The sequence below is a fragment of the Ipomoea nil genome, unplaced genomic scaffold (assembly GCF_001879475.1).
Source record: "Ipomoea nil cultivar Tokyo-kokei standard unplaced genomic scaffold, Asagao_1.1 scaffold0679, whole genome shotgun sequence".
NCBI lineage: Eukaryota > Viridiplantae > Streptophyta > Magnoliopsida > Solanales > Convolvulaceae > Ipomoea > Ipomoea nil.
Window position 1 is genome coordinate 289,841 of NW_017617107.1, and position 16,714 is coordinate 306,554.

Genomic DNA, 16,714 nt, shown 5'->3' on the forward strand with positions numbered 1-16,714 from the left:
CTACGCCCAGTCGGCAGAAGTATAGTTTGATGCATCAGCATCGTGAGTTCAGTCGATTCATTTACAGATCGCGATTAAAGTTGCAAGGCAAACTCGGAAAGCTATCATATCTACTATCTTATGTTGACGATTCTCACAACTGAGGGAGTGAAGGGTTACATCGGTAGTAGCTCGTTGCGCTCCCGCGTAGGTCGACCTTCCCGGTCTCCTGGTGTTAAGTCATAGAAAGTTTGATCCCCAAATCGTAAATAAATCCGACCTCCCGGTCGTACCTAGAAACCCGGTCGGCAGACCGGTAAAGTAGACATCTAGATCGCAGCTAACGCGATCTCCAGATCTTAGCTAGCTTCCCGGTCGTTCGTCCCGTAAAGGTTCGACCTCTCGAATCATGTTGCAAAACCGACCCCTAGGTCGGGCAACTTCCTTTTTTAGTCCACCAGACTGCGTTTAGCGTTGTGCTCTTTTTTCCTTAGCTAAAGTTTTTTCCATTGGGTTTTTTATTAGCTTGAGGTTTTTAACGAGGCAACCGGCGCAAGTCACGGACCATGTGATCAGTTTTCCAGCCCAAATCCTTCCTCGCTAACTCATCGTCAGGGCACGGACTGGGGGGGCTTCATGATGGGGAATATACTCCGGGTTCAGGCTCCCCGTACGCTCCGTGCTCCTATTTGGGTCGGGTCAAACGGTTCGGGTCGAGGTCAAACCCGACTTGGGTTGACCTATATAAGGGCTTCTAACCCTTCATTTTTAGTGGGCCTCCTCCTCTTGAACTCTACTCTCTCTCTAGCTAAATGCTCCCCCTTCTCTCTACAAATACATCAATTATAATAAAAGAGATTCATTTGAGCTACTTCTTGTCTACCCTCTACATTGTTCATACACTTATTACATGCATACATGCAACCTACGTACACGGGCATTAACCGTATCAACCAGAGAAGACAACCGACGTTGTCTTATCCGGTGGAGAAGGCGACATGATCAGATCGCCTTCTCCATTGGAGAGGACGACCAGTCCGATCGTCCTCTCTAGTGGAGAAGGCGGCCAGTCCGGTTGCCTTCTCCACTAGAGAGGGCGGCCAGATCTGGTCGCGTTCTCCAGTGGAGAGGGCGGCCAGATCTGGTCGCCTTCTCCGGTATTTATTTTTTATCGCCGAAAATGTCGTCGGAGTTTTTGACCGATTATTTCAGGTTAAAAATGTATTATTAAATTTATTTGACTTAAAATAATAAATTAAATGGCTTAATTGTCTATTTTTTAAGTTGAAAGGCCTAATTACTCTTTTGCCTATAGTTTAAGGGTACGATCCTTTTCCCTTACTTATTAAAATAGAAGATGATAATTTTTATGTAAGCGGTTGTGACTCATTTACTCCAATGCAGAGATGAGATGAATAGGAATTGCTTAGGACGGAGTATTTATTATGGTGCATAAAATAGGTTACTTTTGTTAGTGTGGACAAACCCCGCGAACCAAAGTGCAGTAGAAAACAATCATAGTTTGAGTCGATGATTTTGATCCGCTGAAGAGGGAGAGGAAGAGGAGGAGACAGAAGAGAAAGAGAGAATCTAAGGATGTTTTTCCACATAGTGTTGGAACGGAAAATGCAACTCCACCCTCGCCACTTTGGCCGTGACCTCCGCGACAAACTCGTATCCAAGCTCATGAAAGATGTCGAGGGAACTTGCAGGTTCTTTTCTTTCCTTATTATAAACCCTAATTCCGCAATTCCCAATTCGAAGATTCAAATTATCTGTTGTATTTAGTCAAAATTTAAGAACGGTGCCCTAAAGTTTTGATCTTTTACAGTGGACGACACGGTTTCATAGTAGCAATCACTGGCATTGAGAATGTCGGAAAAGGTCTCATTCGCGACGGTACAGGGTTCGTCACTTTCCCAGTGAAGTATCAGTGTGTTGTGTTTCGGCCTTTCAAAGGGGAGATTCTAGAAGCTGTTGTTACTATGGTGAACAAGGTCCTTTTTTTTTTTTTTTTTTTTTTTTTTTGGAATTAACAGCGAAAATACATAATTTATGGGTTGTTTATGGAATGTTTGATGTATATGGGATTGCTGCAGATGGGTTTCTTTGCCGAAGCAGGGCCTGTACAAATTTTTGTCTCTAATCATGTGAGTTCCCTTATCTTCGCAATTTTTGAATCATAATGAGCACTTTATAGACGCTTGCAAGGTATTACTCACTGGATGTATTCAATTGGTTAAAGATTATTCGTTTTTATACAACTAAAATGAACTAAATTTTGAGCATAGTCAAGACAACTAACTTTACGAATTTGTTCCATTAGATTTAGGAGGATTACGTTGCTATTAAAGGTGAATTTCTTAGACATGTAATTTGCTTAAGGAAATATAGGATGTCATTAATGGCTCAATTGGCCAAGGGGTGGCTTCCTGCCTCAAAATTAGGAGTTTAATCCCCTCCCCATTAAATGTACTTAAAAAGAATTGATCAATGGATATTACTGATTTTTTTGAAGGAACTCAATGGAATTATTTATTTTATTTTATTGCCTCCTTTAACATTTCAAGCCTTAGAATCCTCTTTTATTCGTATTCTTGCTTATGTATGTGAAATATACCATTGCGTTTAGTGAATCTTGTAGCTAGGCATCTGCTTAACATTCACAGTATTGTAACAATCTTAATGGAGTTGATCTTCTCCACTATAGTTTCTGTGCTTTATATGGGGAGAGGTTTAGATATGTGAAAAGTCCGAGCATAATTGCATCTTTTCTTGGCTCATAAACGGCGCTTAGTTATTGGCTTTGTTGTGCAGTTAATACCAGATGACATGGAGTTTCAGTCTGGAGATGCACCAAACTACACAACATCTGATGGATCGGTATGTTTCATGGGCCTTTTCTTGACAATAATCTTTGTGTATCTCTCGTGACTTTGGTTGTGTTTTATGTATTTAATCTGTCCCTCGTTTTTCAGGTTAAAATTCAGAAGGATAGTGAAGTACGACTAAAGATCATTGGAACTCGTGTTGATGCTACAGAAATTGTATGTGCTCAAGCCCACTCACGATTTTAACATAATACAACTCACTAGCTAAAATCTTCCCCCGTGGCAAATGAGCTCTCTTTGTGGGGGAGTATTCCGGGATAACCCGGGTTCGATTCCCACAAGTAACGATTCCCTTTGGGCCAGCTTCTGTGCCTCTCGGAGCGAACCGGGTGGACTTGGACCGTTAAACGGACAGAGAAGACCCGGACCACATTGTGGTTTACATTAAAAAAAAAAAATCTTCCCCCATTATTCCTTCATTATTGTTATCAAAGTCCAAATGTTTGTTCAATACTTTACTCCACACTCTCCGCAACTATCTGTCTTTGATATTGACTTGTACAATGGACATTTCGGTTTGCAGTTCTGCATTGGTACAATTAAGGATGATTTCTTGGGTGTTATCAATGATCCCGGAGCAGCTGTCTGATAAACACAATTTCAGATTCTTGTCCATAGTTGGTATGCGGTATTGATTTTCTTGTACCAGGATAAATGGACTGCTTATAAGAACCACCTGGAGCTCAAGCTGAAGCTTTTTTTTTTTGGTTTTGTTTTGTTGGTCTAGAAGTCTTGTGTGCTACTATGCAATTTGTAGTTATGTTGTTGTCTTAGAAGATTGATTTAATTCTAAAGATATTTTAATATAATTAATGATAACATATTTTTAAACTGCAGTTATTATGGTTTTGGAATTTAGATCTATGGTTGAAATTTGTGGTTTGTGATAATTCTAGACAAATCTTTAAATTCGCAACTTAAAAATAATTGGCAGTCACTTGAAAGTACGCACTAATTAATTTGTGTAATAGTATGATTATACAATTTTTTACATATTTTTTTTCTGATTTATAAATTCTACAAGAATAAAATTTACCTAATATGTACACACATAGTGGCAAAAGATTTTGTTGTCACCCAAAATACTGTACAATTTTAATTGAGCGAATACTAATTTTAGTCCTACAAGTATTAACAAAATGACAGTTTTGATTCAGATGTTTAATTCATACCAGTTTTCATCCACGAGGATCACGACTATTGTTTTAGTACCAATTTTCATTTACGACTATTATTTTAGTACCAAAATTTATCATGTCGGTCACCCCTACATTTAAGACATGCCGAAATCTAAAAATTTTAAGGGCATTTGCGCCATTTTTAACTTAAGGACTCCAATTTGAGCGTAAAAAAGAGGAATTAAGCCCTAAAATTGATTCCAATTCTCAGTTCTCCTCATTATCCTACCTTAATTTGAAGAGGAGAAGTACGAATTGAGATAAATCTTAGAACTTAATTTTTTATTTTTCATGCTCAAATTGGGAACTTAATTTGAAAATGACGAAAATATATTTAACAATTTCATATTTCGACATGTATTAAACGAATAGGTGACTGACGTGATGTGTTTTGGTACTAAAACAATAGTCGTTGATGAAAATTGACACTAAAATAATAGTCGTGGATAAAAATTGATAGAAATTAAATATGTAGATTAAAACTGTCGTTTTGCTAATACATGTGGGAGTAGAATTGGTATCTGCTCAATTTTAATTAATTTTGATTTTTGAATTATATTTGTCCGTAACTATTAAGAGTCTAACAAATTCAACAAAATATCGATTGGTTAAATATCTGGAAATTTGATATTTAGTCATCAAGTCGTTGTAGTATAGTGGTGAGTATTTCCGCCTGTCACCCGGGTTCGATCCCCGGCAACGGCGCTTTTTGAACACATCCCGTATCCAACCTGTTTGTATTTCGACCGTTAATCCTCTGCAACTGATTTCCATGGTAGCGCTGATCCTTGTTGCCTTTTTTATGTAAATGTGGACAGTTTACACACCCTCACTCACACCGTTGACGATGGTTTTGGCGACTAAACTCATAAATATGTATTAAGAATTGGACTGCATCAATGACGCACGCCAGGTGTTTGATAAAATTTGCAACAGAACAGAACAGAACGATATATGTTTGGTCTGGGGAATGCTCTCTTCCAGGAGTTATCTTTGGCTGGTCATGGCGATGAGGTCTTGGGCTTATATAGACGGATGATTGAGCAATGAGCAGCGAAAATACATAATTTATGGGTTGTTTATGGAATGTTTGATGTATATGGGGTTTTTGGCTGAAGCAGGGCCTGTACAGATTTTTGTCTCTAATCATGTGAGTTCTCTTCTCTTTGCAATTCTTGTATCATAATGAACACTTTATAGAAGCTTGCATTGTATTACTCACTGGATGTATTTAATTGGTAAAAAATTATCCCTTTTTGCATGTTTGATAATGAGCTGAAATTGGAATGACTTCTAATATCAATTATTGTTATATTATGTATTTTTTTTAACCTAAATGTGTAAAAGTAGTATATTTCAAATTATCTATGTCTTATTGACAAGAAATATGTATGTTCATAATTTACAATAAATTATTTAAAAAATCAATATTAGACGAAATAGTAATTTACAATCTATAATTTAAACAAAACTGAATATATTTAACCTAATATTCTAATGCATGATTGGCCTAACAATTTTAGCCTTTTAGGTAGAGTTTCACGATGTACAAAATTACTTCATGTTATATTGTATATATCCCAGTTAAAATATATATTACCACTAATTTAACATTTTTCATTATAAGGTTTTCAACGTGGAGCTTCACTTGAAGTTAAGAAGTTTTAAAATGTAGAAGAGAGTAATTTACTCGTCGCACAAGTAAGCAATCTCCAAAAATAGATACATAGCTACGAAACCATTTAAGTTTTCATTACACCTTGATCTGTCATTATCTGTTTTCTCTTGCATCCAATGCTTATTGAGCCTTTTAACTTCATGCTTGGTTGATGTGTTTTGTTATGAATTTTGAGATTCTGCTTGTAAATGAATTTGTTATATATGTTATTGCGTGGAAGCATTAGTATTTATCAACCTCTTTGGCAATTGAGTGTCTTTGACAATCATTACAGCATGTTAAATTATTTCTCTGTACTTTTTATCACAAAAGTAAATGTAAACACTAGTTATTTTGCACTGGAAATTGTATTTATGTGGAAATTATGAGTGTACACCAATATTTATTTTTTATATATATTTAAATCTATAATTAATTCAGTCTTATGCCTTTTTAAGAACAACTCTATAAATTCGGTTTCCTAGTCATTGTAGGGCTCTTTTATTACTCCGTATTTCATTTTAGGAAGTCATTTTACACAATTTTTAAAATGCATGATGCACAACTAAAAAGAACAAACACATTTTTCTCCCCCAAACTGTTCATATTTTGACTTTCAATTTACGCGCACTGTAACTTTGAAAAGCTAATTTAATTTCGAGTGAATTCCATTTTTGGTCCTACTATTATATGGGCTTTTTCAATTTTAGTCCACCATAATTATTTTTGCCACATTGCATCCACTATTATTAAAAATGTTTCAATTTTAGTTCATTTTTAGATTTTTCGTGGACTAAAATTGGAACATTTTTAATAATAGTGGACGCAATGTGACAACAATAATTATGGTAGACTAAAATTGGAATGACCCCAATAATAGTAGGACCAAAAATGGAATTCACTCTTTAATTTCCCTCTTTCATTCTCACTCATTTATATATAGTAGTTCGAGTTCGTCACCTATGATTTTTCATAGAATATATTACATTTAAAAGATAATGTGATAAAAACAATTTACCTGAAAATTATGATGTGACCTACATATAATCCAAGCACCATCCTTGCATCTATTCATGAAAGAGCCTCACTAAATACACAAAATTACTCCTCAACACCCCACTAATTGAACTTCTCATATTGACAACATAACTCCATTTATTTAAACCCTGCAACAATTCACCATAAATAATGTGTATTAGAAACCAACATCATATTTATTAGGAAAGTAAATGTTTAAACTATCATGGTTCCACCAATTACCATATAATATAGTATGATGGCATCTTGGTTACCATTTCAAATGGATGGTTATAAGTTTGAATTCCGGTGGTTGGGGCTTAGATACTACCTTGTAAAGAATCATGAAATTTAGACAGCAGCATTCCATGCTTTTGAGACCCGAATCAAAATTCAATTACATATACTACCTTGTAAAGAAAATCATGATTTCATCATAAAATAAACATTCCATGCTTTTGATTGTTTTTTGTTCATGATTCAGACAACTCATATATGTGCAGTAAAAGAACCCTCATGGCTTTTTGGGTGTGATAGGGATGGATTTGAGACCCAAGAACAAAGTGGCTAGACATCAAACTTCAATTGTTGTGCTTTCCAGTTGAACAACCTAATGCAGTAAAAAAAATATAGCAATACAAATTATTATTTAATTATGAGTGAATTTCATTTTTGGTCCTATTGTTATTGGGGTTTTTCCAATTTTATTCCACCATAATTTTTTTTGCCACATTGCACTCACTGTTAATGAAATCGTTCCAATTTTAGTCCTCCTTTAATTTTTTCGTGTGTTGGCCATTTAATTCAGGGGCATTTGTGTCTTTCCATGTTATATCCAACATTTTATGCTTTTCCAACGCAAACCACCAAAAATTAATTCGATGCGGACAAAGCTTAGCGCAGAATATCGTGAAGCAAAACTCCGCAAAGCTTAGCGCCGCAGATCGTGAAGCAAAAATAATTTGAGACTAGAACTAATTTGACAAATGGAATTGTTGATTCTGGAAGCAAAAGAGGACTTGTGACCCAAAAATGATTTTCAATTTTCAAAGGATCCCTCTTCCACCAAAAAAAAGAGTTTCAATTTCCAAAGCTTCTTCCTCCCGCAACCTCTACTTCGTCCGCAGGAGACGACGATTCCTTTCTCGATTCTGCTTCGAGGAGGCTGAGAAGCTTATCCTTGACGGCAATAGCGACGATGAAGCAATTGGTGGGCACCGGCGCCGTCCATCTTCGTGAACTATCCCGCCGTAGCCACATGTTCCCGTACACAAAAGGGGCAGTGAAGATGATGATGATTATGCAATTCTCTAGGCTTAATTTAATTTGATTTGGGCATCTTCTTGCAAATCTATCAAGACAGCAGCTAATGCCTACCTTCTCACCGAACTCCCATGGGCTATCGAAGCAGGCAGCTACAAAGACCCAAAAGTAAGCGTCGAATGCACTTTGATCTATCCCCGTCTTCTTCTTGCTCTCCTGTGATTCTCACTCAAGATGAGCTAAAAAAACTTGCCGCTTACAAGGTCATGAGTATGTGAAGTCTGGCATACATTTGGAGTGTTCAGTGACCTAATTGCATTTTTTTTTTTTTTAGTTTAGTGGCCTAATTGCATTTTCAGGTTACGTTCAGTGGCCAATTTGAACCTTATTCCTTAATATAAATACAGATAAAAACTAATACACCAATAGGATTAGACTCCTAATTAATGTGAATGATTACCATCTCTATCATAACTAAATTGGGTTAATTGCATTTTTTTGTCCTAGATTTATAGGTGACAATCCAGTTTTAGTCATTTTTATCAGAACATCCACATTTGGTCACAATCTTATAGTGACATGGTCATTTTTAGTCTTCCGTCAACAAAATCGTCGAAATATTATTAAATTCAAAGGCATTTCGATCATTTGTATACAAAGTGAGTTGATCCTGCTATACTTTTATGTTTATTTTTTTGAAAAAAAAAATTGTAATTGAAGGCCGAAATGTCTTTGTATTTAACGACATTAAAATTGTTTTGTTAATAAAGGACCAATAATAGTCATGCACTCATGCCACGATAATACTATGATCAAATGTGGATGTTTTAATAAAAAAAAAAAAACAGGAGTCAAAATTGACTACCACCTATAAATATAGGACTAAAATTGGAATTAACTCTAAATAAATTCTACCAATTAAAAAATCTAACCAACACTATGTCCCTTAATTGGGTCAGTTTGGTGCAAACGGTGATTAGTCTGAGTATAATCCCTCGGCAAATTATATCATGCACCGAGTTTCTAAACGACGTCGTTTTGTTTATTTAATAAAAATAAATGGCACACGTTTCGTGTCGTTCCACGTCGGTCCGCAAAAAATAACTCTGTTATTCAATTTCATTTTGTATACACTGCAGTTTCAATTCAACACAACTACAGTTTCATTTTGATATAACTACAGTTTCATTCGATATTTATACACTCAAATATATGAAAATGTTATTTAATTTTATTTTATATACACTATAGTTTCATTAAAATACAACTACATTCTCATTTCGATATAACTACAGTTTCATTGCACAATATACACTCAAATATGTGAAATGTTATTCAGTTTCATTTCAACACAATTACAGTATCATTTTGATACAACTACAGTTTCGCTGGGTAATATACACTCAAATATGTGAAATTGTTATTCAGTTAGTAATTAATACACCAAACATGCGCGCTCCGTTAACTGTAACAATGCGCCGTTTCTTTACTTAAAGAAATGACGATGTTTTTTATCGCGATGTACGTGTACCGCGGTCCACAGTATAATTGTTGTAATCTCTCCTACCGTTAGAGTCGGCTCAGAAGATCTCGTGGTCTGACAAAAAAAATAGATGTAATAGATGAAGACTTGAAATTATTTTTTTTTTTAATAAATTTATTTTCAATTTGTAGTGGTGTTTCTCACCAAACGGGCCTTTAGATCAGAACAATCAGAAGCCGAAAGGGAAATTCAAAAGGAAGAGCGGGTCGGGGTTTAACGCTCTCTCTCTCTCTCTCTCTCTCTCCACCCTCACTTCTACCACCGTCACCAACCGCCGACTTCCGCTGTCACCGCGGCTCACATTCTCCTCCCCGACGCCGATTCGGAAATCGTCGATGGAAGTGCCGAAGGACCAAATGGCCACTCTCCTCGAAAATAACCTCTTCGCCTCCGCCCAGATGCTGGTAAACGCCCACTACTCATCTCAACCCTCTCTAGGGTTTTTGGATTCTAATTTGCATTACTGCATTTCAGCAGTCCAGTTCTTGAGCTAGGATTTTCTAATGAGAATCTGTTTTTCGTTTTATTTATTTAAAATAGGGGTGTTTTCTTGTTTCGTCGTCGTCGATAAACCCTGAAACCAGCCCGCATCTCAAAGCTGAAAACTTGGTTTGTGGTTCTTTACTTTTTGAGATTTTGAATTTACATGCATTATTGGTTTTGTTTTATTAGCATTTGCTTTGAACTTCTCCCAAATTAGTGATGGAATTTGATATTCAGGTGCTACTTGGGGATGCATTGTTTCGAGAAAAGGAGTACAGAAGAGCTATTGTGAGTAAATAAATGCCGATGATATGATACATGTTTCAAACTAGTCTTGCTATTTTTTCCCAAAATCCAAAAATCAATGCTTTTCACTATTTTTGGCAGCATACTTATAAGCAAGCATTGCAATTTCATAAAACAATCCCTAAGCAAAGTACCGTGACAACGAGAAATTCAATGTCTGCATCAAACAGGTCGGGTTCCCCAAGTTCTTTCAATATTTCAGCTATAAATGAAAATGAGGTACCTTTTGCTACAATAGCCCTTTTTGATAATTGGAATCTTCTGTAAAACAGTGGTTGGTGGTAGTTAACTCTGTTGGATATTTCAATTCTATTCATTGCAGGTGAAGTTCAAAATTGCGTCATCCCATTGTGCATTGAATGAGAATAGAGCAGCACTTCTTGAGGTCCAAATATGTCAACATTACTTGTAATCTAAAATCTAATTTCTTTCATTTATCTACTGCAATTCTGGCCTTGGTTGACGTTTGTTATTTGAATGAATGATTTCCTTTATATGTCTTTAGTTGAGAGCTTGTTTTGAGATCTAAGTGTCCTGTAATCTTAGTTAATCAATCTCTATTTGTCAGACTTTGCTGCAAGTTCTATTTTCCTTCTCATTTTTTGACATTAATATACAGATGGAGGGAATCCCAAGCAAAGTAAGGAATTTGCAGATGAATCTGATGATGGGGAAACTTTATCGAAATTCTAGACATACTCGTGCATCGGTTACTTGTTATAAAGAGTGTCTAAGGTTGTTTACACTGGATTGTTCATTTCTCTTAAACTTTAGGGTATAACTGTTTTCCTTTTGATGTGTGCTACCCATTTTCATACTGTACTTCTGTTTTGAATTGATACTAAATTAGATTGTAGCTGCTAGTCTGTCCAAGATTTCTTGTATTTCATTTAGCAAGGATGGTCATTATTCATTAATCATTATCAGTACTGCTAGAAATGCTATTATCCTTGGGATAACACTTGTGCTTGTTGTTTGTAGGCATTGTCCTTATATTATTGAGGCCATCACAGCATTGGCAGAATTAGGAGTTGCAGCAAAGGATATTATTTCATTGTTTCCTCAGGTTCGTGGTTACTGAAATTACTCCCTTATTAATAGATTCCCTTATTTTTTAACTAATATTTTTGAATTAACTATAACTGTAAATGTTAACTAGCTGAGTCAATAAAAGTGGAAGTCTTAGACTTCGATCATAGTTGCAATGGCTGTATTGAGTGTGCGGTGCATCCTTAACCAAGCCTCTCCAAATCTAAAAATCTTCTTGGGTTGTTTATTTCTGCTCAGCTAGTAGCTAGTCATTCTAAATGTCCTAAAACACTTGTGATAATCATACCAATGGATTATTTATTCCTTTGGTCAGTTATTTAATATTTTGAAGTTTTAGCTACAAAATTTCACTTCCAAAGGTAGATTGATTCTCACTCACAGTCTCACACACTTATTGAAGGGTCCCTGTAATATATAATTATATATTATTGTCTAACTACTTTTTTCCAATTTAACTGTAGAGCTGTCCAGCTTTTTATTAATCCAAGATACCATAATAATTTGATGTATTCTTACTATTTCAGACATCAAATAGAAGTGGCAGGCCTCCTCTGGATCATTTTGATTCAAGTCGTTGGTTGATGGTAAGTATAAATGATCCATACTAATTGGTATTTAGTAAAATATATTATACATATAATGCTCAATCTGATTTTAGACCACCCTAGGAGCCTTGAACATGTTTATACTTATTCTACCAAGTTTTCTTGGTCATTTTAGATTTCATTAATGTAGTCTGTTTGTTTGTATATTTTTGCCTACTAATTTAGGTTTCATTATATTGGGTGCTTTTGGTACAAATTCTTTTGCAGTGTAATGGTTATTTAATATATTTTACTTCTTTGCAGCGTTATGTTGAAGCCCAATGCTTAATTGCTTCAAATGATTACAAAGGTCCGTTATCTTTCTTTAACTTCTCATACCCTCCATGTAATTTTACAGGCCAGAGAAATACTGTCCAAAAAGGAAAAACCATCTTGCAAGTTTATGTAAAAATGTAAAAGGCACTTTGGAGTTTGGACTACTTTAACTGTGGAAATATTGGTTATTATCAGGCATTCATTTTTTAACTTTGGCACGTATGCTGTTTTATTTAATTTTTTAAAATTTAATGCTCTCTTACATCCCAGCTTCTCTGTTTGCAGGTGGCCTGGAACTATTTACAGAACTGTTGCAACGATTTCCTAACAATGTACACTTATTGCTAGAAATGGCTAAGGTTAGGATAATTGTCAACAAACAAAATGTGTATAATTATATGGGGGAATTTTTACTTCAATGCCTTTTTCGCAGAAAACGAAATAAGGGGGTATTTTTGTCAGATGTTACTTTTTTTCCCTTCTTTTTTCAACTATGTTGATTCAACCTAAATACCCCTCATTTTTTCCATTTTTAGAAAGAGACATGGAAGTAAATGGCATTTGAGAAAATTCATAGTTATATGTTACATTTTCATTTCTTGTTTTCTGCCTTGTGGGGCCTGTTCAGCAAATTGAAACTTTTCCATTTTACTAGATGGAAAGATGGAGTTGTTTTCAGCGTGAAATATTCTCCCAGTTGAAAAGTGGAAACAAAATTTCAATTTTTCCTATTGTACTTTCTTTCCAACCTCGTTTTGTTTTTTCAAGTGGGTGAACAGTAATTATAATTACTGTTCACATCTTCTTTTGGCTTTTTCTGGATGCAGCATTTTTTTTTCCTAGTCTACCTTCACAGTTCTCCAACTTTGTTTTCCAATTGGAGAATGAAAACTGTAGAAAATGGAAAGCTTTTTCCATTACTAAATCTGCCCTTAACTTTTAAGACAATAGGACATTCATTTTCATGTTTTTCCATCTTTCATATTCTTCTATGTACTAGAATTTGATTATAAGAGCACTCCCAACCGTGATATACACATGCTATGTTTTGTGCAATGATTATTTATGTGCTAATCTTATATTACCTTGTTTGGTTCAAGTTAATGAGATTACCTTGTTATATTACATTATTACCCCAAAGCTAATGTGCGGTCATATTTCAAGGTAATTTGATTACCTCTCTCCTCTTAGGTAATCTAAGATTACCTTGAAATATTTCAAGTTTGCCATTGTTAACTAACCCTTATATAATAATAACAACATACATAAAATAAATATACGTTTATATAATAAAAAAATATACATACATGTATGTGTATATTTATGCATTTATATCATGGTTGAAAAAATCGCTAGGTGCCCATCGGGCGCTCGGGGAGCGCCTAGCGCCTAGGCGGGGATTAATCGGCGCCTAGGCGCCAATGTATTTTTTATTTTTAAAAAATTTATTTAAAATTTTTAAATTTTTTTAAGACTTGATAATTATAAACTATTTAATACTTTAATAGTTAATACTAAAATATTAAATATTAACCTAAAAAACATCTAGAGTTTGAAAATTTTAGAAGTTATTTTACTCAAAACGATGTTGTTTTGAGTGGAATAACTCATTTAAAAAAGAATGGAACAATTGTTAATTTGCTGACTAGGCGACCTAGTCGATGCCTAGGCGGTCAGTGCCTAGGCGGCCTAGACGGCACTTAGGCGGCCTAGTCGGTCGCCTAGCCGACCAGGCGCCTAGACCACCGATTATGGTGATACGCTAGGCGGCCGACCAGCGCCTAGGCGCCGATTAATCGGTGCCTACGCGGGATTTTTGCAACATTGATTTATATATTTATATTTATTAATTACTCCGTAATATTTACACATTGACATACATACAAATAAATGTTTTATATATATATATATATATATATATATATATATATATATATATATATATTTGTTCCATATAACCTAAAATATAACCCTTAACCCAACAAATTAATATTATATTTCCACAATCCAAACCAAACACATAAAGTAATCTTACATTCCCAAAATTTCACGTTACCTTTCAAGAGGACCTAAGGTAATCTCATATTACGTGAACCAAGTGCACCCCAAGAGTTATCCTTTTTTTTTTTGTTTTTTATTTTTTGCTTATTTTTTGTGTAAATTCCTTTTTAGGTTGAGGCCATTATTGGTAAAGATGATGAAGCTATAACTGATTTTGAGAAGGTTAGTAAAATACTCCCTTAATATCATACTGCATCTTAAACTTCAAACGTCTTTGATATTAGCATGAAAACCATGATGAAACTAACTTGGGTAAGCAGAATACTTGATATAATACTTAGATTCTAATCATTTGTTTATTTATTTAATTTAACTTTCAGGTTCGATCAATTGATCCATATGTGATGACTTATATGGATGAGTATGCCATGCTTTTGAAAGTGAAGTCTGATTTTTCAAAGTTGAACAAGTTAGTGCATGATCTATTAAATATTGATCCAACTAGGCCTGAGGTCTTTGTGGCCTTGTCTGTCTTGTGGGAACGGAAAGATGAGAGGGGAGCTTTATCTTATGCGGAGAAGGTTAAGCTCTTTAATTGTTAATTTGTGGGATTAGTGGATTACTGTTGATACTTGACAGTAATAGAATTTTTAACTCCCATTAACATTATGTTTGTCTCACCAGAGCATCCGCATTGATGAGAGGCATATACCAGGATATATAATGAAGGTATTCTCCTGGGTTGCCTTATTATTCTTGGAGGTCAAATCAAGTTCCACTCCCTGTCTTTTCCATCTCTTAACTTTCTGTTACCTTTTCATGCAAACAAGTAGGGAAATTTGTTCTTGTCAATGAATCGTCCTGAAGCTGCTGTCATTGCCTTCAGAGGAGCACAAGAACTGAGACCTGATCTCCGTTCGTATCAAGGTCCGTTGTAGGCAAAAACATGGTTTAATATTAAAAGTTTGACAGTTTGGATGCTTTTTGACGTCTGGTGCCTGGATATGGTTATTATTTTTGTTGATCTATAAACAAATCTTAGGACCCACTACTCATCATTCAGAAACAATTCAGGTTTAGTTCGATCCTATTTGGCACTTTCAAAGACCAAAGAAGCATTGCATGCTGCAAGGGAGGCAATGAAAGCCATGCCTCAGTCAGCGAAGGCTCTAAAATTGGTGGGGGATGTACACGCTAGTAACACTAGTGGCAGGGAGAAGGTAGTGGAGTTGAAAGAGGATTCTTTAGTTAGTTTGTATTTTGTAAAGGGGAAAACAATCCCCATTGTATGAGGATAGTTACCAAGTTCTCATTGTAGCATGGCTTTGGTTTTATTCCAACAGGCAAAGAAATTTTATGAATCATCCCTCAGACTGGAACCCGGTTACCTTGGTGCTGCATTAGCTTTGGCTGAGCTACATGTCATTGAAGGTCGAAATGCAGATGCCGTGTCTCTCCTTGAGCGGTATCTCAAAGATTGGGCCGATGACTCTTTGCATGTTAAGCTTGCCCAGGTGTTTGCTGCCACAAATATGCTGCAAGACGCACTTTCACATTATCAGGCAGCTTTGAGGTACGCTCTCTTTTCTGTTTTCATCTCCTAGTCTTTAAGTATTATGATATCAAAATCTGGAAGATACATTTTTCGAAAGGGTATTATAGTATCCGACTCCATGTTTCTTTGGATATTTATTGCAGGATAAATCCCCAAAATGAAGCAGCAAAAAAAGGATTAGAACGCTTGGAGAAACAAATGAAGGTTCAATTACCTACCATTTCTTAAAACCTCTCCTTTGTGTGCTCAAAGATATACGTTCTCACACTAGAAACCATATTTAAGAATGAAAAGAACAGAAATTATCAATGCCATTACAAATGATATATATTTTCTGCAGGGAGTAGATCCCGATGCCCCTGAAGAAGACGAGGAGAATGAAGTTGAGGATCCTGATGCAGACCAGGAGGAGACCGACCTATTATGAAGATTGGCAAGACGAAGCCTTTTTACTCGGTTCAATGGTCAATTTCTGGTATTCACATGTGGTATGCCCCCGGCATGCTATAACCAGTAATCTTAGTACTGTGCAAGGTGAAATGAACATCATCGAAAATGTTTGGTAAATTTGGGAAAGGGTCTAGACGCGTTTTCTCGGTTGACACAGCAACACTCAACCTGGAATTAAGAGGCAAGGAAACAAGAGGTAGGTGGAGGATTTTGTTTTTGGTAGAGGATTGCAGACTATATGCAGATCACCATGTTCAAACTGAAAAGGTTGTCTTTTTTTTTTTCCTCATTCTTTGTGTAAATTACCTGTTGTTGTACCCCCAATTACTGTATTATGATGATTGTTTTCTTCTACCCAAATGTTCAAATTACATTTTTTCCTCAGTTTAAAATGAGGAAATTGTATGTAATGCAATAACACAAATATTTTAATCTTTGTAACAATGTGTATCATTGTAACAGCACCTATTTTGGCATCATT

The 16,714-nt window shown here is 35.5% G+C and overlaps 2 protein-coding genes across 2 annotated transcripts; both read left to right on the forward strand.

The window, feature by feature from the left end:
- Positions 1 to 1,349: 1,349 nt before the first annotated feature.
- Positions 1,350 to 3,706, forward strand: LOC109174970 (DNA-directed RNA polymerase II subunit RPB7). Its single transcript, XM_019324219.1, has 6 exons — positions 1,350 to 1,691; positions 1,811 to 1,976; positions 2,079 to 2,129; positions 2,797 to 2,862; positions 2,958 to 3,026; positions 3,394 to 3,706. The coding sequence occupies exons 1-6, from the start codon at positions 1,576 to 1,578 to the stop codon at positions 3,457 to 3,459; spliced, it is 534 nt and encodes a 177-aa protein (XP_019179764.1). The 5' UTR covers positions 1,350 to 1,575; the 3' UTR covers positions 3,460 to 3,706.
- Positions 3,707 to 9,695: 5,989 nt separating this feature from the next.
- Positions 9,696 to 16,712, forward strand: LOC109174964 (anaphase-promoting complex subunit 7). Its single transcript, XM_019324212.1, has 18 exons — positions 9,696 to 9,932; positions 10,069 to 10,137; positions 10,249 to 10,299; positions 10,399 to 10,536; positions 10,640 to 10,702; positions 10,937 to 11,052; positions 11,299 to 11,383; positions 11,892 to 11,951; positions 12,216 to 12,261; positions 12,513 to 12,586; positions 14,400 to 14,450; positions 14,609 to 14,809; positions 14,913 to 14,957; positions 15,062 to 15,155; positions 15,303 to 15,448; positions 15,572 to 15,801; positions 15,927 to 15,987; positions 16,124 to 16,712. Exons 1-18 carry the CDS (start codon positions 9,864 to 9,866, stop codon positions 16,208 to 16,210), a joined length of 1,686 nt encoding a protein of 561 aa, XP_019179757.1. The 5' UTR covers positions 9,696 to 9,863; the 3' UTR covers positions 16,211 to 16,712.
- Positions 16,713 to 16,714: the final 2 nt, after the last annotated feature.